The 26,501-nt window shown below is 41.5% G+C and overlaps 2 protein-coding genes across 2 annotated transcripts in view; one reads left to right on the top strand and one right to left on the bottom strand.

The window, feature by feature from the left end:
- ZNF518B (zinc finger protein 518B) overlaps window positions 1-20,003 on the top strand; it is a 45,988-nt gene extending 25,985 nt beyond the window's left edge. The window contains exon 3 of the mRNA XM_063923013.1: window positions 16,196-20,003. Coding sequence (XP_063779083.1) covers window positions 16,484-18,292 — 1,809 coding nt within the window. The 5' untranslated portion in view covers window positions 16,196-16,483 and the 3' untranslated portion in view covers window positions 18,293-20,003. The remainder of the gene's footprint in view (window positions 1-16,195) is intronic.
- CLNK (cytokine dependent hematopoietic cell linker) overlaps window positions 1-26,501 on the bottom strand; it is a 411,995-nt gene that overhangs the window by 19,133 nt on the left and 366,361 nt on the right. The window contains exon 15 of the mRNA XM_063923032.1: window positions 1,892-1,919. Within this exon, the coding sequence (XP_063779102.1) occupies window positions 1,897-1,919 (23 nt within the window). The 3' untranslated portion in view covers window positions 1,892-1,896. The remainder of the gene's footprint in view (window positions 1-1,891; window positions 1,920-26,501) is intronic.

The raw sequence follows: 26,501 nt of genomic DNA, 5'->3' as shown, positions 1-26,501 counted from the left end.
CATGCTGTAACTGTGGTCACCAAATTAACACATGGGCAGATCAACAGTTATGTGATCACAAAAATTCAGATACCTCGCAGCTATTTGAATCTGCCTCAATACATTTTATGGCATCTGGGTGCAGAGATAACAAAGATGGCCACCATGCAATGCGTGGCACTCCCTTTTGATTACCAGGAAATAGCTTTCACAACAGTAAATAAACTGACATGTGGTCACCGAAGTAACAAAAATGGCCCCACTGCAATCACATGACTAAATCAACCAATGAGTTAATCTAACATCTAGTTACCAGGGACAGGAGTCAGATGATTTTTAAGGGCCTACGAATATGGCTGTTTGTTTCTATATGGTATAATGTATTTATGTGACCTAGAACATTGGTATTTCACAAGAAGCACTCCTGAATTAAAGGCAAGAAACTAAGTATAAGCTCCTCTATCTCTGAGCGTATCTTTGGAGAAAGCGAAACACTAAAGGGCCCTACACATTGGCCGATCCGCCGCTGAGCTGCCCGACGGTGGATACGGCCGACGGGCGACCCGGCGGCGGGGGGGCAGTGACTGGGGGGAGTGAAGTTTCTTCACTCCCCCCGTCACGCGGCTCCATTGAAGTGCAGGCAAATGTGGACGAGATCGTCCATATTGGCCTGCATGCACAGCCGACGGGGGACCAGCGATGAACGAGCGCGGGGCCGCGCATCGTTCATCGCTGGAGCCTCCACACTGAAAGATATGAACGAGTTCTCGTTCATTTATGAACGAGATCGTTCATATCTTTAGCTGATGTCGGCCAGTGTGTAGGGCCTATAAGTTATGCTTTACCATACTTTAGCTGTAATCTTTGCCAGTATGATCTCCTCCGCCTTCCATAATTTGCATTGCTTTTATTCCTCCTGTTTACCTTCAATACTTTATTATTTAAGGCCCTTGGTTGTGTTTTATATCCTGACCTTTTATTTCTTTACATCAATTTAAAAAATATATATATATTTTTACAAATATTCCATTTTTTTTTTTTTAAATTCTACTTTCCCAGTGAAATGATCTACACGATTCAGTGCTTCTCTGAGCTTATTGAGCTAACCCTTCTAAAACTCAGTGTTAGTACAGTAGCTGCTTTACAGAAGTTGTTGCTGAGTCATAGCAAGTCTTTCCTTGTAATGGTCACTATTCCTGAGCTGTTCCTCTATATAATGCTATGTGGTGTATAATAAATCCCTATGATCACTATGTTTAGCAATCTATTACAATTCTGCATGGTCTTAATGTTCCAAAATCCTCCTGCTGGGCTGATATTTATATGTACCCAAACTCCCCCACTCCTGCCTTCCTATCCAATTTCCCTGGCCAGCATGACTTTCATCCAAGCAATTGTATCCTGTTTCACCTCCAATATCATTAACACATTAGAAGGCTCCTAGCCGTTATTTCCATCCCCCTGCCCACACTTATCACCTTGTGTAAATTCTTCCTGCCCTCCCTACATTTACCTTGGCTGAACTCTGTTCCTTGCATTGATTTATATTGCTTATAAGTTCACTCATTCCTGGTTTAAAGTCTTCAACAGCTGTCTAACCAACTATTCCAAGAGCGCAGCTGCAAGTTCCCCATTGAGGTGTAGCCTGTTGCCGAGAGAAATCATTCTGCTAGCACAAATTTGTCGGACACATTAACCACTCGCTGTCCTTCAGGTACAGTTAGCGTTTCAGATAGTCTTCCCTGGGAGACCCTTGTAATTCATATCTAGTACCATGAATTGTTTTGAGGCTACCCTTTTTATTTCTTGTCATTTGCACCTGTATTTTTTTTTTAAACATTATTGTAAGGGTTCACTGCAAGAAATTTCATTAATGCACAAAATGTAAGGAACACTATACTCTTCAACTTACCCTTTTTACACCTTTTGCCTCCTGGCCCCTTGAAAAAAATAAAATAAAATGGTAGTTTACAGTAATTTACTAATAAATAATCAGTTGTCACTTTACGTTTTATAAAGCAATTATTTAACCATAACAGACTGTGCGTTACTGACAAATATTATTAACTGGTGTCCTTTAATATAACTTAAAAGAAAAAAAATAGCCACGTTGTCTTTCATTTGTCAGCAGCAGGCTGCTGCGTTGTAAACAGATACTTCTCTAATTATACAAGCAGAATTCAAGTGAACAATTGGCAGGATTGCTTTACAGAAATTCCCTCTGTGGATTCATATTCAGAAACGGGGCCAGTGATGTCACAGTAAATAAGTAATTTGTTAGGACAGCAGGGTGGCAAACTGGTTAGGGTAGGGGTAAATCTTTTTGGGGAGCAATAGTCAGGTCTTAAAGCCTCCAACTCAGAATAGTTGCCCCACCCCAAATTCTATGAACCTTGGCAGATGGAAGGTGGGGACAGGCATCCTCTGCTCATCCTTCATGTTGGTACAATAAAGTGGGCGCTACTGGATGGGAGTTCTAACAGACAATGGGGTATATTTTACTAAATTTAAGAGGCGAGTGGATGAAGAAGTTATGTAACAATTGTATAAGAATTTAGTGTTTTTAGTGTATGACCTAGGAAACATAATAACATTGTTGTTTTTAGATGTTGGCAGTCTTTTTGTACTGATATATATTGTAGATAAGTGCTATGTCCAGTTCATAAGTTCTAATTTATCATTGTAAATACAGATGTAGCAATGCTCTTCATTGCTGCTGTGTCATACAGGTGTCCTAGTCACGCCATACATATAGCGCAGGTAGAGAAAGTATGGCGTGATAAGGCACAAAAGGATCCACAGCATGCAATAGCCAGTTTCACCACTGGGTGGTGATTATTCCACTAATAAACTACAGTACAGTGCTGAATAGCAGCGGATGGATATGGCACTACAGAATACTGAACAATGTAGCCAGTGCACTTTAAATACAGTAGTTCTGCTTTAATACATTAAAACTGCAGATGGAGTATGAAATCACCGTAACAGCAGGCACCCAGTGACCTGTATTACAACCGAAAGTTTCCTTGGTGCACTGTCTAAAATGATCCCTTCATTAAGTAGAAATTTGAACACCGATAAAGATTTGCTCAGCATCTTCAACGCACACAAAAAGCACAGTTCAGAGTTCTACACAACTCTCTAAAATCATTACAATCAGCAATAGAGTTGGGATACACTGCACTGTAAAAAAAAATTACAGTGAGTGACATCACTATCTCCAAGGTTCTCTTGGCATAGTGGTATCAACGATGGCTACTGTGCCCATACACTAGGGTTCGTTTCCTGCAAATGACACACTTGTATATCTGTGTAAAAATTGGCATGCACACTTTTGTTATTTCCTTATTTTCTCATAACTAGCTCTGTCATGCTTTGTATACAGACTCAGACATGCACACAGATATACAGTCAAAATTAGAAAAAAAACACAAGTGTGACTTTTCAAATTACGAGAGTCTTATCTTTATGAGACGAAGTTTACTGTACTTCTTCCTTGGCTTTCCCATTGCTTTATAAGGCAGCCTCCCCCACCCCTAATCCCACCCCCCTGTGATTTCAAACACTGGTTGCACTGCTTAGTAAATGACAAACAAAACATGATCGGTACACTACTGTATATAAATAAATGGCTCATGTTGTCATTTAGTAAGCAGAACACCTAATCCGTGAAATCACAATGCTCACGGGGGTGGGGGAGGCTGCCTTTTAAAGCAGTGGGGAGGCCCAGGAAGAAGTACAGTAAACTCGGTCTCCTAAATATAATACTCTCGTAATTTGAAAAGTCACATTTGTAGATTTGTGTAAAAAGTAGCACCTACAGTTTTTTTTTGTTTTGACTGTGTATATGTGTGCATGTCTGAGTCTGTACACAAAGTATGATGGAACTTGTTTTGGGAAAATAAAAAAAGAGATTTTGGTTACCTACCGGGTAATCTTTTTCTCGTAGTCTGTAGAGGATGCTGGGGTCCACATTTAGTACCATGGGGTATAGACATGTCCACCAGGAGCCATTTGCACTTTAAGAGTTTGAGAGTGTGGGCTGGCTCCTCCTCTATGCCCCTCTTACCATACTCACTCTAGAAACTGTGCCCGAGGAGACGGACATCTTCGAGAGGATTTAACACAGATAGTGGCGAGATTCATACCAGCTCACACATACAAGACACATCAAGCTAACTTAGCTTGAAATCTCAGCAACCGCTGAAACATTACTTACCAAGTAACAATGCAGTACTCAACTAAAAATGAAGTTGTACTGAACCAAATAATGATAGCAGGAAAAGAAAGCGCTGGGTGGGCGCCCAGCATACTCTACGGACTACGAGAAAAGGATTTAATGGTAGGTAACCAAAATCCTATTTTCTCTAACGTCCTAGAGGATGCTGGGGTCCACATTAGTACCATGGGGGAGTACCAAAGCTCCCAGAATGGCCAAAGTATCGAACTTGTAGAACTTTGCAAACGTGTTTGACCCAGACCAAGTTGCTGCTCGGCAAAGTTGTAAAGCCGAGACACCCCGGGCAGTCGCCTAGGAAGACCCCACCTAATGAGTAGAGTGGGCCTTGACAGTCGTAGGACATGGCAATCCTGCCGTAGAATACGCATGCTGAATAGTGAATCTGATCCAGTGAAAGATCGTCTGCTTAGAAGCAGGACACCCAATTTTTTTGATCATAGAGGACCAACAGAGTCTGATTTTCTGTGATGAGCAGTCCTCTTCACACAGATTTTCAGAGCCCTTACAACATCCAAGGACTTTGATGAAATTGAGGAGTCCGTTGCCACTGGCACCACAATAGGTTGGTTGATATGAAATGCCGACACAACCCTCGGAAGAAACTGGTGATGTATCCGGAGCTCAGATCTATCTTCGTGGAAGATAAAGTATGGGCTTTTACAGGACAAAGCCCCCAACTCCGACACACGTCTAGCAGAAGCTAAGACCAACAACGTGACAGCCTTCCATGTAAGAAATTTGACCTCAACCTCCTGTAGAGACTCGTACCAGTCCGATTGGAGGAATTGCAACACCATGTTAAGGTCCCAAGGCGCTGTAGGCGGCACAAAGGGAGGTTGGATGTGCAGAACTCCCTTCAAAAATGTCTGATCCTCAGGCAGGGCAGCCATTTGTTTCTGGAAGAAAATGGATAGGGCCGAAATCTGGACCTTCACAGATCCCAACCTCAGGCCCATATCAACACCGGCTTGTAGGAAGAGGAGAAACCGTCCCAGTTGAAACTCCACCGCAGGAAATTTCTTGGACTCACACCAAGATAAATATTTTTTCAAAATTCGATGATAATGTTTAGACGTTACTCCTTTCCTATCCTGTATCAGGGTATGAATAACTTTGTTCGGAAAGTCCTTTCGAGCTAGTATCAGGCTTTCAACCTCCATGCCGTCAAACGTAGCCGTGGTAAGTCTTGATAGGCGAACGGCCCCTGCTGCAGCAAGTCCTCCCGAAGAGGAAGAGGCCTCGGCTCTTCTTGCAGTAGATCCAGAAGATCCACGTACCATACCCTTCTTGGCCAGTCTGGAGCAATGAGGATCGCTTGAATCCTTGTTCTCCTTATGAGCTTTAGAACTCTTGGAATGAGTGGAAGTGGAGGAAACATGAACACCCACCGAGTCAGTAGGGCGTCCACCGCCACTGCTTGCTGGTCCCTCGACCTGGAGCAATAGCGCCGAAGCTGCTTGTTGAGACGAGAGGCCATCATGTCGATCTGGGGTATGCCCCTTCTTGAACACCTCCGGATGTAGACCCCACTCCCCTGGATGGGGATCGTGTGCTGAGGAAGTGCACTTCCCAGTTGTCTACTCCCAGAATGAAAATTGCTGACAGCGCCAACGTATGTTTTTCTGCCCAGAGGATTATTCTTGTTACCTCTGACATTGCAGCTCTGCTCTTCGTTCTGCCCTGTCGGTTTATGTAAGCCACTGTTGTCACATTGTCCAACTGCACTTGACTGGCCCGATTTCTCAGAAGATGGGTCGCTTGGAGAAGACCGTTGTAGACGGCTCTTAGTTCCAGAATGTTTATCGGCAGGCCGGCTTCCAGCCTCAGCCCCGGAGACTTGCATCCATGGTTAGAAGGATCCAGTCCTGAATCCCGAACCTGCGGCCCTCCCAGAAGGTGAGGCAGTTGCAGCCACCAGAGGAGTGAAATCTTGGCCTTTGGTGACAGACGTATTCTCTGGTGCATGTGTAGATGGGATCCCGACAACTTGTCCAGAAGTTTCAGTTGGGAGGACCGAGCGTGAAACCTCCCGTACTGCAGAGCCTCGCCATCTTTCCCAGAAGGCAAATGCACTGATGAACAGACACCCGGGCTGGCTTCAGGACATCCCGGACCATCGTTTTGAAGCACTAACGCCTTTTCCCCTGGAAAAAACACCCTCTGCACTTCCGTGTCGAGGATCATTCCCAGAAATGACAACCTCCTGGTTGGTTTCAAATGAGATTTTAGAAGATTCACGATCCAACCATGTTCCCTGAGAATCTGGGTCATTAAAGAGCTATGGACCGTAACAGCTTCTCCTTGGACGATGCCTTTATCAACAGATCGTCCAGATACGGAATGATAATCACCCCCTGTCTGCGGAGGAGAATCATAATTTCCGACATCACCTTGGTGAATACCTTCGGTGCTGTGGAGAGGCCAAATGGTAGGGCCTGGAACTGAAAATGACAGTCCAACAGTGTGAATCGAAGATAAGCTTGATGCGGCAGCCAAATTTGGAATGTTGAGGTATGCATCCTTGATGTCCAGGGATACCAGGAATTCCCCCTCCTCCAGACATGAGATCACTGCCCTTAGAGACTCCAATTTGAACTTGAACTCGCTAAGAAAGGGGTTTAGTGATTTTAAGTTCAGAATTGGCCTGACCGAACCATCCGGTTTCTGTACCACAAAAAGGTTAGAATAGTAACCTTTGTTTTGCAGATGAGGTGGTACTGGCACAATGACCTGTGCCTCCACAAACTTCTGGATGGCTTCTTGCAGGACAGTCCTGTTTGCCAGCAGAGCTGGCAAGCCTGATTTGAAAAATCGGTGAGGATGGATATTTTGAAATTCCAGCCTGTACCCCTGAGACACAATATCTTGCACCCAGGGGTCCAGGCCAGATGACACCCACCGTCATGCGGAGGACTTTGATGCACCAGGTTTCTTGTACTTGGGCCTCCCCCCTCCCCCCCTGAAAGAAGGTGTTGGACTGCTTGGCCTTTCTGGGCTTGGTAGACCGAAAGGGCTGTGATGTAGTTGAAAAAAAGGGTTTCTTCAGAGCAGGTGTAGCTGAGGGAAGAAACGGTGACTTACCAGCTGTAGCCGTGGAGATCCATGCATCTAACGCTTCCCCAAAGAGAGCCTGACTTGTGTAGGGTAGGGTCTCCACACTTCTCCAGGATTCTGCGTCGGCAGACCACTGGCACAAGCACAGTCCTCGACGAGCTGATACTGACATGGAAGAAATTCCCGCAGCCATGGAACCCAGGTCTTTCATGGATTCTACCAGAAATCCTGCCGAGTCCTGAATGTTATGTAAAAACAATTCAACATCACATTTCTCCATAGTATCCAAGTCTTCAAGTAACGTGCCAGACCACTTTACTATAGCTTTGGCAATCCAAGCACTTGCGATAGTAGGATGTAGTATTGCCCCAGAAGCCATGTACATGGATTTGAGCGTATTATCAATTTTACAATCAGCCAGCTCTTTCATAGAAACATAGAATTTGACGGCAGATAAGAACCACTTGGCCCATCTAGTCTGCCCCTTTTTTTTTATTTTTTTATTTTTTATTTAGGCAATCTCAACCCTTTTTGAACCTTAATTCTTTGTAAGGCTATTCATATGCCTATCCCAAGCATATTTAAATTGCTCTACAGTCTTAGCCTCTACCACCTCTGATGGGAGACTATTCCACTTATCCACTACCCTTTCTGTGAAGTAATTTTTCCTTAAATTTCCCCTGAACCTCCTCCCTCCAGTTTCAGTGTATGTCCTCGAGTTCTAATATTTCTCTTCCTTTGAAGAATGTTTCCCTCCTGAACTTTAAGACCCTTGATATATTTGAAAGTTTCTATCATGTTCCCCCTTTCCCTTCTCTCCTCCAAACTATACATGTTAAGATCTTTTAGCCTTTCCGGGTACGTTTTGTGATGTAGGCCATGCACCATTTTAGTTGCCCTTCTTTGTACACTCTCTAATGTATTTATATCCTTCTGGAGATATGGTCTCCAGAACTGGACACAGTATTCCAGATGGGGCCGCACCAATGACCTATACAGTGGCATTATCACTTCTTTTTTCCTACTACTGATTCCTCTCCCTATGCAACCAAGCATCTGACTTGCCTTTCTCATTGCTTTGTTGCATTGCTTTCCTGCCTTCAAGTCACTTGAAATAGTGACTCCTAAATCCCTTTCCTCCTCCGTAGTTTCCATTATAGTACCCTTGATACTATATTTAGCCTTTGAGTTTTTGAGACCCAAGTGCATGATTTTGCATTTTTTAGCATTAAACTTTCAAGGCGGTAGATCCTGGAACAGGTAAAACCACCTTATCTGAGAGTCTAGATACTGACGCGTCAACAATAGGCAGGTTTTCTCATTTTTTCCTATCCTCTACCGGGAAAAAAAATGCCACCAGAACCCTTTTAGGTATCTGGAATTTTTTATCCAGGTTTTCCCAATCCTTTTCAAAAATAGCATTTAATTCCTTTGATGCAGGGAAGGTTAGCGAGGCTTTCTTATTGTCAGTGAAGTAAGCCTCAACATGCTCAGGTGTTGTATCAGCAATATTCAACACATCTCTAATAGCCTCTATCAACTGCACCCCTTTAGCAAGAGATGCTGCCCCCGCAACACATCCCCGTCACCGTCTGCAGTGTCAGAATCGGTATCCGTACCATCCTGCATGATCTGCGCAAGAGCACGTTTATGTGAATATACAGCAGGGAGCTCTGAGGTACCAGAACTGGGCCAGACTGCCATAGCGTTCTGTAAAGCCTGAGTTGCAGATTTATTTTGTGCATCCCTATTTGAAATCTGAAAAATCATAGATTTGATAGAGGATAACGACTCAGGCTCCCTTGCTGGTATCTGTGCTAAACCAGTGCAATCCTGATTACATGGAATGGGATCATCCTGAGAGGACATATCCTCTGCAGCATATGACACAGAGTCCCTGGACATTGCTTAATGGAGACCACACACACACACACACACACACACACACACACACACACACACACACAGAGTTTCACCCCCAAGAATGGCAAGAGAGACACAGAGATTGGAGCCAACCCACACACAGCGCTTTTAATGTAAAGGGAGACCCCTACTAGTGCTGACTGTGCAGGCAGGAAAATGGCGCTGAACGCTGTGTTGGGTCCGCTCTGAGGAGGAACTCTGCCCCCAAAATGGTGCTGTCTTCCCGCTCTTCACAAGGATTATACTGGCCTGAGGTAAAATGCTGGCTGAGATCCAAGGACCCTGACAGGCTTGCTGACCAGTGCAGGGTTCAGGCGCTGGCTCAGGGCACCCCTCACAGCGCCGCAGTAAGTAACGCCGAGTCCCACGAAGCAGGGAGGCTGTTGCCAGCAGCCTCCCTGTAAAATAATAAACTCTAAAAAAAACTTTACCAAAGAAGCTCTGTAGAGCTCCCCTAGCTGTGACCGGCTACTCCGTGCACATTTTCTAAACTGAGTCTGGTACGACGGGCATAGAGGGAGGAGCCAGCCCACACTCTCAAACTCTTTAAGTGCCAATGGCTCCTGGTGGACCCGTCTATACCCCATGCTACTAATGTGGACACCAGCATCCTCTAGGAAGTAAGAGAAAACTGGATGCTAATTTTTACACAACTATACAATACACGAACCCTAGCTTACGGGCATGGTAACAATCGGCAATACAACTATGCCAAGAGAGCTATGGAGAAAGGTGATGTCACCTAGAGTGACATAGTAATGTTGCTCATTGTAATTTTTTTTTTTTTAAATAATGCTGTGTCCCAACTCCATTCCTGATTTGTAATGAGTTTTTTTTTTTTAAGAGAGCTGTGTAGAACTTTGAACTGTGCTTTTCTTTGTGTGCGTTGGAGATGCTGATCCAATCTTTTTTGGTGTTCAAATTTCTAATTAATGTAGAGATCATCTAAATAAAGTAGTTCTTAAACTACAAGCATCGTTTGAATTTACAATGGAGACTTCACACTATTGAGCAATTGTGGTTTTGAGAAGCGACACCTTATGGACGAACACCAGTATTGCACCCGATGGAGTCTTAATTCATTACACTGTGACTGAATACACCAAAATGCAGGCAAACGTAATGCTACTAGTTTTTCACACTCCAAGCCACACGGAAGATTAATGAGCATGGCTACATCTGTATCTCAGTTTCGTCTAAATGTAACTTACCATCTTCATCTACTTGCCTCATCAAATACCAGTTTTAAAGGGCAATAGTAATGCATGTAATATGAAGCTTTTTCATTACAATTGCCATTTGAAATCCAGGGCTTTGAAACATAAAATGTTTACTAATTACTCCCTACAGCATTTTGAATGAGGTCTAAAGTTACGTGGGTCTATTTGGTAAGCCGTGGACAGAGATAAAGTACCAGCCAATCAGCTCCTAACTCTCATGATACAGGCTGTGTTTGAAAAATCACACTTAGGAGCTGATTGGCTGGTACTTAATCTCCATCCAAGGCTTAATAAAAAGACCCCATGGTAAGAATTAAGCTATCCTTGTTTATGGTTAAACATTTTCATGGGGTGTAAAAGCCTTTTCCCAGTAAAATAAATTAATTTGATCATAACCCCTACAATGTGGCTCATTGTTAAATTACTTAGTTTATTAATCATTGAAAAATGTCTTGTTGAGAATATCATCAATTTAATAAACTAGGTTTATTTGTTAGTAAGTCACTTAGACTCTGTTAAGTTGCAGTACTTATTGAAAGCGAGGATACCCAGTGACCTTGCTCAGCTCTGCACTGTGTGGTTAGTACAGGTTGAGTGTCCCTTTTCCAAAATTCAAAATCCCACATTTTTGGGGCCCCTACTGAGATAATGACATATATATTATATATTATGTATGTGTGTATATGTATGTGTATGTATGTATATATATATATATATATATATATATATATATATATATATATATATATATAAAATATATATAATGTCATTATCTCAGTAGGGGACCCAAAAATGTGGGATTTTGGATAAGGGATACTCAACCTCTATTATGCATTGCAATATTTGGATACTTTGGTGAGAGATTTAGTGTAAGTCGTGAGTATTTGTTGGCCCACCAATACAATCCCTGCACATCATTTAGTGTTGGGATTTTTTGTGCACTGAAATTAAGCATAAGATTTTGCCACATAATGCACAATTAGCTCAAATCACAGCAATCTTTTTGCATTGGGTATGCAAGTGCATATACCTATGCTCCACGATTGTGTAAAGATGAGCTTTGACCGTAATAAATGTGAGTTTTTTGTTAACTTATTAGTCATACACAATATAGTATAATGAGGTGTTCTACACACAAGAATAGTGTCTTTATTATCAGTTTCTTATATAGCACAGCAAATTCCATTGCGCTTTACAATGGGCAATAACAGTGATAAAACAAAACTGGGTAATAACAGATAGTCATATAGGTAGGAAGGCCCTGCTCGCAAACTTGCAATCTATGGGAAATAGGCATTGGTACACAAGGATAGGTGTTACCTGTTGAATAATGATCCACCAGATTGCAAAGGTTCTTGGTGAACTGTACAGTGGGGATGTAATTGGATAGGAAAGTGTTTATGAAGGGTATGTGGGCTGTTCTGGAATTTCATAAGCTTGCTTGAAGAGGGGAGTTTCAGGGAATACTTGAAGGTTTTGGGACTAGATGAGAATATTATTGGGTGGAGGAGGGCATTCCACAATCCTGAATTGGAGCGAATAATAAGTATGGATGAGATACTCGGATCTTGTGAAGAGCAAAGAGGTCAGGTTGGGAGATATTTTGAGATAAGCGAAGAGATGTACATTGGTGTCGTTTGGTCAATGGCCTTGTGTGTGAGAAAGTATTTGATATTGAATACGGTAGAATACCAGTAACCAATGCAGGGACTGACAGAGCGGATCCACAGGCGAACGTGCGAGGAAGATTAGCCTTGCAACTGCAACCATAATGGATTGTAGTGGTGAGATTCTCTTTGGTAAAACCAGTAAGAAGACTATTGCAATAATCACTGTGGGAGATAATGAAAGCATGGATAAGAGTGTTTTGCTGTGTCTTGTGTGAGGTATGTTTGTATTTTAGATATTTTTTTTTTAGATGCAGGTAACATGATTTTGAGATAGATTAAACTGTCCTTTGTTCCCCACATTCAGAGTCAAAGATAACACCTAGGCATCAAGCTTGTGGGTTAGGATTGATTGTTGAGTTCTTAACAGTGATAGAGCTATGAGGTAGGTAACTACTATTTGTTTGTGGAAATAAAATTCTGTTTTGAATATATGAAGTTTGAGGTGGCGAGATGACATTCGGTAACACGGACCAATACAGATGGTGACAAATCTATGAAGGATAAGTAGATCTGAGTATCATCCTCGCACAGTTAATACTGAAATCCAAAAGAACTGATTAGCATAGGACCTAAGGCTGTGCCCTTGTGGTACTCCAACTTATAGAGGTAGCGAAGAGCAGATGGATTCAGAAAAGTGGACACTGAAAGAGTGATTAGATAGGTAGGATGAGAACCAAGAAATAGCTGTGTCCTGAAGACATAGGGATTGTAGTTTTTGTTTCAGAGTGGTCAACAGTGTCAAAAGCAGCAGAGAAATCTGAGAATTAGAAGGGAAGAATGGCCTTCAGACTTGGCATTAACCAGATAATTTCCTACTTTAGTCAGTGCTGTCTGAATGAAGTGGGTCCAATAAGTTGTGTGAGTTAAGAGTGTGTGAGGCAAGAGTAGGCAAGTCTTTCAAAATTATATACAGTAGGTACAGTATATTGGTTGCAATGCTCAGATTGTATTCATACCTAGGCTTGTAGTATTATTATTATTATTATTATTATTATTATTATTATTATTATTATTATTATTATTGTGTTCCAATTGTAAAGTGCAGCTTAATATGCTTTAACTATATAATTAAATATACATAAATAAAACCTGTGTTTTGGGCAAATACAAAGTGCAGTCAGTTTTTTTTTTTTTTTAAGCAACTATCCTTTGTATCTATGGGTAAGGACAGTTTGAGTAGTTTACGTATATGTGGAGTAAGTTAGTTATTTATATTCAGATAACATAACCTCTACATACTTTCGATGGTGTTAGTGACAAAGTCAATTAGAGGTGGAGTTGATAGCTTTATATTGTCTGTGGGAATAAATAAACTTTGAGCCCTGTCACAAATCTACACCCTGACATGAATAAAAGCACTCTGTAAAATACAGCAGGCACAGTAATCCTTGATCCTTTTGTCAGAATTGGATTGCTGTTGAGAAGCAGTGTAAGATGTGTCAGAACCTTTTCATAATGCTCTGTTACATCAGTGTAAATCACTGAATAAACAGGACTTTATTGGTGTTATGCCTATGTCTTAAATTATGGAGGTGACACTACTTTGGTGGGAGTACAGAAGGTAAATTGAGCCAGGGGCAGGTGATTTAATGCACTTGTTTATATCTCATCAGGAAGTAAGACCACATATATAAGTTTGCATAAAACCATAATAAGGGGCTCAGACCTGAGCAGAGGTCTCAGAGAATCGATCCTTGTGGCTCATTTGTCTGAAATGCTTATGATAAATTTTCCAATTAAAAGTCCATCATACTATCACGGGATTATTTTGGAAATAGAAATTTAGCCCTCCCTGGGAGTGAGTTTCTTAGTAAAATTCCCTTAGGATCACACTCTGATTATACAATAAATTTGCAAAGAGCCCACAGAAAACATCCAGAGTTGTGCCAAGATGAAGAATGTTCGTGTTTATAACTGCTATCAGACTGAAGAATTAGAACTTCCAATGAAGCCAATAGAGACTCCTACCAAAAAAACATTGCGGTATGGCTGTCCTTTGTAAGATTGAATCTGAACAAAATACAGTATTTTTAAACAATATGTTCTCTGGACATAAGGTATCAATGGGACATTGCTTATTTTAATCCACAACATTAAAAGTTGATGAATGCTAAACACTATCTTGTCAAGCATGGTAACAAAGTGGATGGATGGTTTGGGTTTTTAGTCCTAGGTACCTTTCAATCACAGAGTCAACCATGATATCCTCTTTACTTGGGGAGTATTCTATAGGCAAATGTGAGGCCATCTGCGTAGCAACTCAAGTTTTGTTGAAGCTTGATCATGCAACAGGAAAATGGTCTCTAAGCATGCCTTCAAAATTACAACTGAATGCCTGGGAAAAAATTTTTAAAAAAAATATTTGTCGGAATGAAAAAGTAAAAAAGCAGATCTCAGTCAGTTCCAACTGGTTGAGGTCTGCATTTTTACTTTTTTTCATTCGAAGAGAGCGATGATCTCATACATAAGGAGAAATTCAGCTAGCCGTGGTAAGGTAAATTACTGTGGCTATTTGTTCCACAGGGGAAGTGATTCAATTGACACTGATAGCCGGCACTATTGAGGATTTTGCTCCGCCTGGCCGGAGGCAGGAGAAACAAATCCCCAAGAAGTTCCGTATTTTTGCGGCTGCGATTGTGAACACACGTGGAGCTGGGAAATTATCCCAGATCCTGTGTGTTTTTGCACGATAGTGGGTAAATTTTACCGCAAAAAAATAAGACTTTAATTGCATTGCAAAAAATCATGAAAGAGCAAGATTTTTTGCTGTAAAATGTATTCTATCAATTAAATACCCCCCATAAACTGAATAAGCTCCTTAAGTCCTATTGCAGAAAGAGTGCTATATAAATAGAAAAAACAAATGTATTATTATTATTACTACTACAGTAATTTAAGTTATTGCTGTTAAAAGTTGTTCTTCAGGCTACTGATTTGTAGGTTCTACTTTGTTTTTACTCATGACTACTTCAGGTTTGCTTTATTATATTTAAAGTTTGTAAAATAAAATCTGTTGTAGTTATCGCAGGAGAGTAGATGTATCAACTGTAGCACTTGCTGATTATTATATATTTATTAGTGATAGGCACCTAAAAGGGAGGGGTAGGGTAGGAGGAGGGTTAGACTACTATTTGCCCATTGTCATGATTTCGACTGGTTGCTGCTGGCAATTTATACCCAACCAAGGTAGACAGTGGTTAAATGTCAACATTTTAGAATCTTGACATATCTTTCCTGGTGGCCCAGGAAATAGCGATTTCAGTTATTGTAATACTGTTTGATATTTCTTTCTTTGATATATTACCCTATCACCAGGACATTTGTATTGTCATTGTAGGTCCACTTTCAAGCATGGTTGCTGACTAGCTACATGGGTTGCTAGAAGACCATGTTAAGGCCTCCCGTGCACCTTAGCAGAACTAAATCAATTTATAATTGGGATTACCAGTCAACTGATATTGACAATTATTGCACTTTATTACAGTAGGTGTTCCCATCATGATACAAACCAAAACCATACATCTTTGTGAAATTGCCAGTGTTGTCCATAGTTTAGTTATATGGTTTGTCATCTGTGCCATGCCTCCTTTATTCTGTGTAAAATGTATGTGTATTATTATAATAATAAATAGCATGTTTTATTATGTAGATCAAAAAAAATACTGTAACACTGTTTAGTTTTTTCTTAGTTTGACTCCCAAGTTTGTGGAAAGAGTGTTTTTAAAGTGCATGATTTGTTAAAAGTGACTCAAGTTAAACAGGAGCAAATCCCAATGTTTTTTTTTAAAAGTCAAGTGGTTTTAAGACAGACCTGATATTTTCATTTCCCTGAGATGACATATTTGTTGATAACAAATATGCTAAATCTGTTATACTCATGTACCAATCAAACAAATTTGCCCTGATGAAAAAATTGATGGTAGCTTTTCCATTATGAGACAGCTTTTGTAATGTTACTCCATTTATCAATTTTTCTGTCCAAAATAATGTGTATAAATGTACATTTATAGTACAAACATTTACAGTTATAAGAAACCTATTTAGAGTATTTAAGTTTTAAAGCCTTGGTAAGCCGAGACCTGTAATTGAAATATTATCTCATTTTTCAGGTTTCGAGGACTTGTTTTTCCAGAATGGAACCAAAGAACCGTAATATATGTAACAAGTCAAGTTTTAACGTTTAGACCCAGTTGGATTGCCTGATGACCTGGAAAAAAGATAATTAAATCGATCTCCAGTATTCTACAAAGCGAAGATAATTTTATAAACAAAATATATTTAGTTTGTAATATTATAGTTGTAATTTTACAAGCAGCTCTCTGAAATGAATGAGGATGTAAAGGACACTTAACCTTCCCCCTCAGTATTGTTAACACGAAAACATCTGCATAGGAAACATGATGAATAACAGCATGCTACAAATGCAAATGCCAGAGAAGTACAACTGTGAAAAATGCCGGTTTTCCACGAAAGACCCAAATAAGTACAGAAACCACGTATCTCTTCACAATGACATTAAATATGCTTGCTCACATTGCACCTTTGTGTCCTACACGAAAACTGAATTTCAAAGACATTTGGTGTCCCATACTGGAAAGTTTCCTTATACATGTGAATATTGTGGCTACGGCGCTATACGAAATGACTACATAGTTAAACACATAAAAAGAATTCATGGTGATGGCAAGATACAGTGTTCAGTGAGCACCGTTGAAAGTGAGTCTATAAATGCTTCAGTTAACATAATACAGACACAAGTGCGAAGCAGCCTACAAGAGATATTTCACAATAGCCCCTTTGTGACTGAAGATGTTATAGACCTAACAACAGATGTGGACAATTTTGTCTTGACAAGTAACGGGTTGCAGTCAAATGGAAATAATATTGGTAATGTAAATGCTGGTCAAGTGGAAGTTGAGGTTGTTTCACCTGTAGGTCAACAATTGTATCCTTGGATGCCCTTAACAGTGGTTGCACCAACAACATTTAGGGTACCTGCCAACTGTGTTGCTGAGGTTGTGGAAGTGAAATCTATGAACAGTACATGTCATTTAGTTTTAAAGTATTCTGAGACAGTTGATTCATTTGTGCCAAATCGTGTATTTAAAAAGGAAAACCCATATGAACCAAAACCCTTGGATTCAATTGTTCCAACTGTAAGAAACATAGAAAATCCAACTAGATCTTCATTACAAGAGTGTACAGCATCGCTTGAAAGCTGCAATGTGAAGATATTGCATACAAAAAATGCTGCCACTGTAATGAAGGAGAATTCTTACTGCAACGTGACATGTCCGCCTGCTAATAGTGGAATCATTAACACAGTCAGTGAGATTTCTGATGGAATCATTAATGATGTGGATTTAGAAGGACCAATTATTTCATCTGTGTTTTCACTCAGTTCTGATTCCCAAAACATCATTGAAGGTATTCAGTGGGAATGTCCAACTGCCATCCCCCAAACAAGCCCATCACAGGATAAGGTTAATGCCATTTACCAGGGACTTACTGCATTAACTACTGAATCCCATTGTCAAATGGAAATTGAAAAAGCAAATCGGCAGACCCAAACTATGCTAAAAGCTGAACAGGAGTCACCTGAGACTAAATCAAATGTATTTAAAGACAGCATTGATCATGATATGCAGTCCCCTCTTAGTAGGCCAGCACTGATATATAGCAGGAAACCTGAAAGCCAAACATCCAGTTTCCTTCAAAGTAACAAGAAAGGCTGGCGTAAATCAAACCGCTTTAAGATGGAACCTGATCTGTTTAGTAGGCCACAGACCCTTTTCTTATCTTGTGACCGAAGAATCGTTATGCAGCCACTTTCCTGCATGATGCAGAATGGTAACCAAACTGCTGCTCAAGTATTAGCTGAAAGTAAAGTAACAGAACAAGAATGGCTCCCACTTAAAAAAACGAAAAAGCAGAGTTCCAAAGCAAAGGTTAAAACCCTTCCTAAAAAACTTTTGTTCCCAACTTTGAGGGGTACATTACAACAAAATGTGAGAACTCTCAGACTGTTTCCTCTTAAGGCTGATCAAGTGACACGGATGCCATATAACAATCAACCAGTAGTCGTATTAAATCATCCTGATCTAGAGTCCCTAGAAATTTCATATATTATGAAAGCAGTCAATATGTTTAAGGGTAAAGTTCTAAAAATGTCTTTATCCAAGCAAATGTGTAAGAAATATGTATGAAGAGGGGTAACTGAAGGGGGTTGGTCTGCACTTGTCAGGCCTTTTCAACACATTTTAAATCCATGTGTATTAACGTCTTATCAAATTTATTTCCACTTTTAAACTGCCCTTCCAACTACAACAGTCTATACATAGTGGCTTCTGTGCTCCAGTTCCCCGCCTTGTGATGTAACTGGCAGGGTTGTAAGTTGTAACCATTGAGATTAATCGCTCAGGAGAGATTGACCATTTTTTCGGTCATTGCCATAATAATGTTTATGGCGCAATCATCTTTCAAAAGTGCCTGTCTTAACACTGCATTTAACTTACCGATCAATAAATCTGAATGGTTACATCTGGGCTCACTTGGATGAAGAGGAACCCAATTACTGTACATGTCCCACAATGTTATTAATAAAACCTAGTTTTTCTGTTGGAAAACAAATTCCACCTTTCTAGAAACAGTTCTAACTAGTTTGAAGTGTTGTACAATTATCGGTTTTTCTGTAAAATGCAAGTGTATGATTTGCACATGGTTTTGTCAAATGACTTGCTCACTTACCGCACTGACACAATGACACCAGCTGAAGATGATTCACAGCATTAATTCCCTTTTCAAATGTTGTTTTTCTTTCATTTGCTTAAATCATTTTGAAACTGTCATTGCAATGACTTATGTCCTTTAAAATGAACAGCTCAAAAGGTTTCAATAGTAAATAGGAGTTCAACTGAGACTAATTCTACTCATGGAGTAAATAATTCCTACTGTAGTATTTTGGGATAATATACCTTATTTAGTGACCAATTTATACAAATGATAGAACACTTGATTTACTAGAGACGGGAGCCCTTATGCTTGTATACAGTACATTATTTTCCAATATAAGAATGTCATACCAAGTTAAACAGCTCTGCTCTGTGTGAGCAGTCCTTACTAAGAGGAGAATGATATTAAACTTAAAACATATTTTATAAAACTGTGTTTCTCAGTCCTGATCTGTAAGATGCCCCTTTGTGGAGACCTTTAATACATGGTCCCTGAAAAGCAGGGGACATAAATAGTTATATATTGTATTACAATTTGGTAGTTATTTTCCAAATTAAATTGAACTGTTAAAGTAAGCCAAAGACCCTTGAATACATTTAGAATGGATTTAAAAATCCTCTTAACCATGTACAGAGATATCAAACTGCTAAATACAATGTTGGGGGGGGGGGGGGTTTCAGTGAATTTGATAGTGTGGGCACCATGAAATCTGTTTAGCCCTCTTCAAAATTGTCCATACAGTACTTATAGGATAAAGTGTAAAAGTGCCATGAGAGGTGTTTGGTCAGAAGATTAATATTTCCTAAGCGCTAATGGAGGTGGAAAGTAAGCCACTTTCTGGCACCTTGTGAGAATCCCCTGTAATGTTTTTGACCTTTATTTGAGTTAACATTGACTTGTTCAAATTGAACATTAAAGTGGTTTTATTAGTTTCCAGTTTTAACGAATTGTTACTGTCTATGATAGGCAAGGACTTCTAGACTGAATCGTATTATAGATACTAATGACATTTGTCTATAGTGTTTTGTTTTTTTCTTCCAACTTATTGGTTTTTAGTTTTCCGTTTGTGTAGAAAAATCTTATGGTTTATTTATGAAATTTTTTTTTATTTCAGGAGTTCTGATGATAGATTGTTCTGATGTATTTTTACAGAAAATTGAGAAATAAAAAAATTTCCAAAGTTAATTTAGCAGAATTTGTTTTGTCTTTCAATTTTATTAACTATTGTTGGAAAAAAAATCTCTTTACAGACACCAATACTAATATTACACATTCTGCATGTGACCAACAGGACAGTGACCTTGTCCTTGGGCTCTTGTGCCAAGTGGCAGGATCAACTCTGCAGGTCACCAGATTCATTTCCTTGGTGAACCTTCAGTATTACCACTAGTAATATTATGCATATAATGACTTTTTATGGGTTTTGTTACCCGATGAAGGAACTTAACATATTTAGTACACATATAGGTTTCTTAGGAGAATGAAGTGCTTACATTTCAGAAAAATACTTCCTCATTACAATTATACCTATAGTTCTGTGGCTTATTTCAAAACTAAGACTTCCTCAAATACATTGATTTTGTCCTTCCCTGCTGCCTGGCCTTATTGGAATTTAAGAGTTTAAAAAAATTTAAGGAAGCATTCTCCCATACTTTTCTGGACTTTGCTAAGAAAAAATAAATCTGTTTAGCCTAACTTTTTTTTTTTTTTTTTTTACAATTTGTCTTTCTTTTTCATCCACAGGGGTCACTGGAGTACTCTTGGGATATGGATGGGGCATTAGCAGGGACAGGCAGATTTAAATATTTAAATTAGTAACCCTCCATACTCCCAAAGTTACCTCAGTGTTTTTTGTGCCTCCACAGTTTTTCTATTTTTCACAAGATTTTAAATTTTTACACTCAATCCCTTCCCATCTTATAAAGAAGCTTGGGTCCAGGTTTGTTGCTGCTGCTGCAACAATTGGCTTGTCGGCGCTCAGGAGAGGAGCAATGCCATAGACCAGTATTAGCAGAGTGGTTTGCAGCCTGGGGGCTGCAAAAGGAGCTGGACAGAGCTTGCTGAGAGAAGCCACATCATAGCCTCCACTAATCTCTGGTAATGAGCGGTCAGGCAGCTCACACTGCCGCCGCTCACTTGCATTGTCTTGCTGGGGGTGAGGGTGCGGTCAGCTCACGCTGCTGCCTGTCATGTGGGGACTAACGTTTTATTTTTCATTGATGTCCCCCTGCTGTCTGCCTAGCCGCGGCCTAGCCAGCAGCTGCCGCTGGGCACCAGCCGCCACCACTTCCCATCTGCTGCTACTCCCCAGCCAGCTGCAAACTGCCTAGCAGCTGGGTGCCCACCACTGCTCCCCACCCCCCTCCCGCAGTTAGCTTCCGCTAACCATTGCCCATCTCAGCTCCCTGCCACGGTCAGCTTCTAGGCTGATGCAGCTCTGTCTTCGGTTGGACCGCGGACAGTTTCACTACTGCCACGGACCATCAGCAAACAGCGATGCTACAGGGGGGGAGATCGCAGGGGGTAGATTATGCCCGCAGCAGCACCAAGGGTTGTACAAAGTATTTTAGTTAAATAATAAACTGATCTATTCAGCATGTACTGTGATATTAATATAACTCAGCCACATTAGTTACATTTTTACTGAGTCGTGGGACTTGTCTGTCTTTGTATACTTGTCTGTGTACATAATGAGTAAAGCTAATGCAAAATCAAAAAAGCAGCTTAGCTGCAAGGTCTGTGAGTGTGTGTTACCTGACGGAACTACCACATGCACAGTATGTCTTGCAAATATGGCTACAAATACGAACCCTTACCCTGATCCATTTTGGGCGATGATGGCGGGTGTGATGACTAGCTTACAATCAGAATTTGCCGCTGAACGTAAGGAGCATGAGGCTGCTAGATCTGAGGCTAGGGTGATACCTCCTGAGATACAAGAATGGGCTCAGGAGATGTCTAGGACTTTGCAAGGGTTACAAAAGTCAAAGTCTAGCTCAATTCCAAAAAATAGTTATCATTTGGCTTATAACTTACCAGTTTCAGCTATGTTGAATTCTGACAAATCAATGCCAGACCTGATATCTCAAGAGGAATATGAGGAAGGTGAAGTGGTCCAGGAGTCAGATAGTGAGGTTACTGATAGCCCGACCATTGATAATCTCATCAGGGCAGTATGTCAGGTTCTAAATTTAACAATGACTGAAGAACCTCTTTAAAATGAGGAAGTGTTATTTGCTAAAAGACAGAACACCGGTGTGTTTTCCTTATTCAGATTCTCTTAATAAGCAGTTAACAGAAGCATGGAAGAATCCAGATAAACTGTTTTCTATGCCTCGGCGGTTTCTGTCTAGCTACCCATTCTCAGAGTCTGACATCTAAATGGGAAAATCCACCGGCTGTGGATTCCTTGGTGTCAAAACTTTCTAAAAAGTTAACCATTCCAGTACCAACTGCTACGACGCTTAAAGACCCATCAGTGCTAAAGTCAATGTATACAGCAGTAGGAGTGTTGCTTAGGCCTGCTTTGGTTAACAAGGCTGTAGTTGTATTGGCAACACAGCTCAAGTTGGGCCTACAAGAAGACCGCCTTATACTTCTCACTGATTACATCTGTATATCTGCTGAGTATCTAGGTACAGCTTCAATGGACGTCATCCAGGTTAGTTCTCTCCTTTTAGCTTCACTAGTTGTGGCATGATGTGCACTTTGGCTGTGTTCTTGGCAAGCGGAGGCAGAGTCCAAATGGGGAATAGAAGTGTTGCCTTATGCTGGCGAGATGTTGTTTGGTCCTGAATTGGACAAATTGATTTCTCAGGCCACTGGGGGAAAGTCTGTTTTCCTACCTGTCACGGACCCCGGCCACCCCACTCTCCGGATACACCAATCCGAGAGTTGCGCCAGAGCCGTGCGAATCTCCGCTGCCACCAGCAAAGACTTTTCAACGTATTACGGACATTGCAGGTGTCTTTAGCTTCACCTGTAATCACCAATCTCATTATCTCATGAAAACAATAGGTAACGTACTTCACTTGGGTTCAAGAACACAGCAGTCAGATCTAATTATATGTTTATTATAATTAAGAAATATCTTCGGGTTTACAAGGGTAAAAAGATTACAAAGAATATAAGGAGTTTAGAAAAGGTTGCTAGCAGTCTCAATAAACAAAAATAATAGTTTCAGAAGCCTCAGTTAGCCTTCTGTGTGGAGGGATCTCACAATGTAAGATATGGTGCATTCCCAGCTCCTGGCTGCTTCCCTCAGAGAATGAATAACACTGTGTTTGAGGGGCAGATATAGCCCCCTCATAGCTGCAGGCCCCCCACCCTTTCCTTAACTCTTTCAATGCTGTGTACCTGAGCAGTAAGAAACCAGATTTCATTTGGTTTCACTTTCAACAACTGTCTTCCTTTTAAGTTTCAAGAGGTCAGGTTTCTTGGCCTGGCTTTTTGTAATGTCGTTTATAGCTTCTTAGATAAGGTAAGAGCCATAAACTAACCTCTGACTCTCCCACTATACATCAGTGTCCTCTACTCCCATATCTATGTAGTTATGGGTCCATTTAAAGGACAGGTTGGAAACCATTTTGTGTTGCAGACTCCATTACAATATACACGTAGACATGACATACAAGTCTTATATCGCTGGATACAAATTAATGTCCCATTTGCCACATTCCCACCTGTAAATTGAAGCATAAGGGGACTAGTGACGCAGGTCACAGTCTTACTTGTGCGCCACTGACCACCTGCTCATTTTGGCGTGAAAGCCCATCAGCATGACTGTGTTCTGCACCTTCCCTGTGCATAATGACAAAATTGTTATGCTGCAGCATCAGGCACCATTTTATGAGGTTTCCCCTGTCTCCCGAGACTCGACTCGGCTCATTCTGAAAGATTCCTCCTGTCCCTAGCCATTCAGTGCTTCGGTCCCCTGTGACCACTAAGGAACCACTGCGGATTCCTCCAGGGATTAATGTGCAGCCCTTCTGCATTGCCCTCTGCTGGGTACCTATAGCGAGGCTGCACATCTTTTTACAGTGTGCCCACATCATTCCCAGGTGTCTGTAACTCTGTGTGCCTAGTGGTACCATAATGGGGAGAAATTTCATCATTAACACATACCAGGGAAAATACACCTAGACACTTTTCCCAAACAAATGCATCCTGCCCTTGTGCTCTTTCCTGATGTGGTTGCTTGCCCCTCACCCACATGGGCCCTGAGCTGGTGGCGCCTTGCTCTACGGGACACCCTTGATAGGTTTCACTGACATCATTTGGGGTATACTTAGGACATTGAGATCATCACCTAAATGTCTCTTTCTAAAAGAAAATCTTCCTGATTTATCCCCCCAGCCTGTCTGACTGATCTGCGTCATCCTTACAGATGCTAAGTCAGAGTCAGCTGGTTGTCCTGCTTGGAAGTCCTCACCTCTGATGAGCTGATCAGTATGAGGGAACAAAGCAGGGGGCAGCCCTTCCTCCGTCAGAACAGGGTCTGAGTCCGCAGGGAGGAGGGGGGTTGGTTTGCTTCGGAGTCACCTTCTCAACCTGCGGGGAATCCTGTCAGCTCATCGTCTCTGATACCACAGACATTTTCAGAACTATTAATGATACCAGTATACAACACAGTGTTATCATCAGGAGCATGTTTCCCCACAGAAACTTCACGCTGAGTGGACATAAAGATCCACCTTTTACCTGGCTCCTGCTTATTAATCGAACTGACACCAGACAGCTCATTATTATCACAGATGCTGTAAAAAATAGGGTTATCACCTGTCGTTGCATCAGTAATGACATCACTATCATTCAGGCAGGTGGAGTGCGTTCGGCCCAAACCAGTTTCAAGTACCTCACTCTTAGGCAGGTTGGATAACACACATATGGGAACAGGGTCTCCTATCCCCACCTCGTGGTAAGATGCCTGTGGATAGACAGGGTTACCTCCCATCACATTAATCAGAGTGGCCCGGGACACATTGTTGCATACAGCTATCACCCCAACTACTGACACAGGTGGAACATAATCTGCTAACTGCACCTCACACAACTCTATATCAGGGCATACACTTTCTGACAGAATAGATTCAGCCTTGTGTAACGACAAAGTTATTTTCCAGAACACAAAGTTTGCATCACCCTTAAAATCACATACATTTATAACCAGATGCCAATCAGCAGGTGTCCCCTGAGGAAAAGAAGGGTTAGTTCCTGCAGCAACACCGTTCATATCACTGGTACTTTCACAAGTCTCTGTCACAGTAGAAAATGCAAAATGTTCACTGGGCACTACATTTTTACCCAGAGTCACTTCTGTGCAAGATCCAGCAGTATCACATAGCATTACAGGCACGGTACCCAGAGTAACACCATTACAAGCTTCAGCATCATCACATACTACCTGAGATGATTCACATTTTTCCACAGACTTAGAAATGTCAGGCACACATTGTGCTATCAAGTGTCCAAAGACAGTTCTCACGGACACATTCTTGGGAATAATATCTGACATTCCCACCGCTCTTGTCGACATAATCCTCTCCACAATCAGGTCCTCCTGAAAATCGGCCTCTTCCAGCTGCAAATTCTGTGCAGACTGTGGTAATATGCTGTTCGCACCAACATCTCCTCCCAGTAGGGTACACCTTTGGAAGCGAGAATTCCGTAACATAGTCCACACCGACTGTAGATGATGGGGTTACCTGTTCCTCCTGGGGCACCCCTGCAGGCTGGACTACTGCTTTTCCCACTGATAAAAGAAGCTTTTGTAGTCGCTGTCTTTCATCCTCTATTCTGCAACACTGATCGAGCCAGAATGGAGTATGGAGCTTCCTCCAAGTGTGTGCCTCTTTCCAAGATTCTGAAAAACATTCCTCTAGCTCACGCTGCAGGTGCCCTGGACTCATCTCAGGGCCTGACCCCAGAAGTGTGGTTCGATACTGGCTGAAGGCATGGTACGCACCCTCCTCTGCCCACCGGAGCTGCCTGAGCATCTCGCTGTGGGTATTGTCACTGCAGGCGAGACCCTGCAGCTGACATTCTTTAATTAGCTCATCCAAACTCATGCTGGAATATGGGTCATCTGGGTCTGCAGCAGAATACCCCCATTGCTCTTCTGACGCTCTCTCGGATGGTTGCCCTGCAGCCTCCCTGGCTGCAGCACTTTCTAGCGTCTCCCTGGTACTGGCAGAGGTATCGGACCTCTGTCTGGTATCTGTTATACTGTTATACTGTTCAAAGCCAGCTGATTCTCCAAAACGCAGTGGGTATTTGTTTGGCTGCCTCCGTCCCGTTGCACCACAGTGGAATCCTCTGACCAGGGCTTGCTAACAGGAGAGTCTTTGCCTGCGGACTGACTTTTAAGCCTAGCCAGCTCCAGATGGTATAGTCGGTCAGCCTGCCTTTCCTCCCTAGCAGCCTCACGTTCCAGAGCTGCTTGGCGTTTGGCATGGAACTGTTGCATCAGCTGCATAAGGGTTGCCATATCTGGAAATGTCTTCATAGATGTAATTGCACTCTGTAAATACTTATGTAGGTCAGGACCTTCAGTGTAGATGTAAGAGGTGCCCGACCTCCACTGGGTATTTGCAGTACTGTCCAAGTTCACATAGTTATTCATACTGGGGACTGGTGTCAGGCAAGGTTTTACGGTGACCTCCCTGGTCTCATGGTATCGCGAGC

The sequence above is a fragment of the Pseudophryne corroboree genome, chromosome 1, assembly GCF_028390025.1.
Source record: "Pseudophryne corroboree isolate aPseCor3 chromosome 1, aPseCor3.hap2, whole genome shotgun sequence".
Taxonomy (NCBI): domain Eukaryota; kingdom Metazoa; phylum Chordata; class Amphibia; order Anura; family Myobatrachidae; genus Pseudophryne; species Pseudophryne corroboree.
The sequence above is the reverse complement of the archived record's forward strand: the minus strand, read 5'-3'. Positions and strand labels throughout refer to the sequence as shown.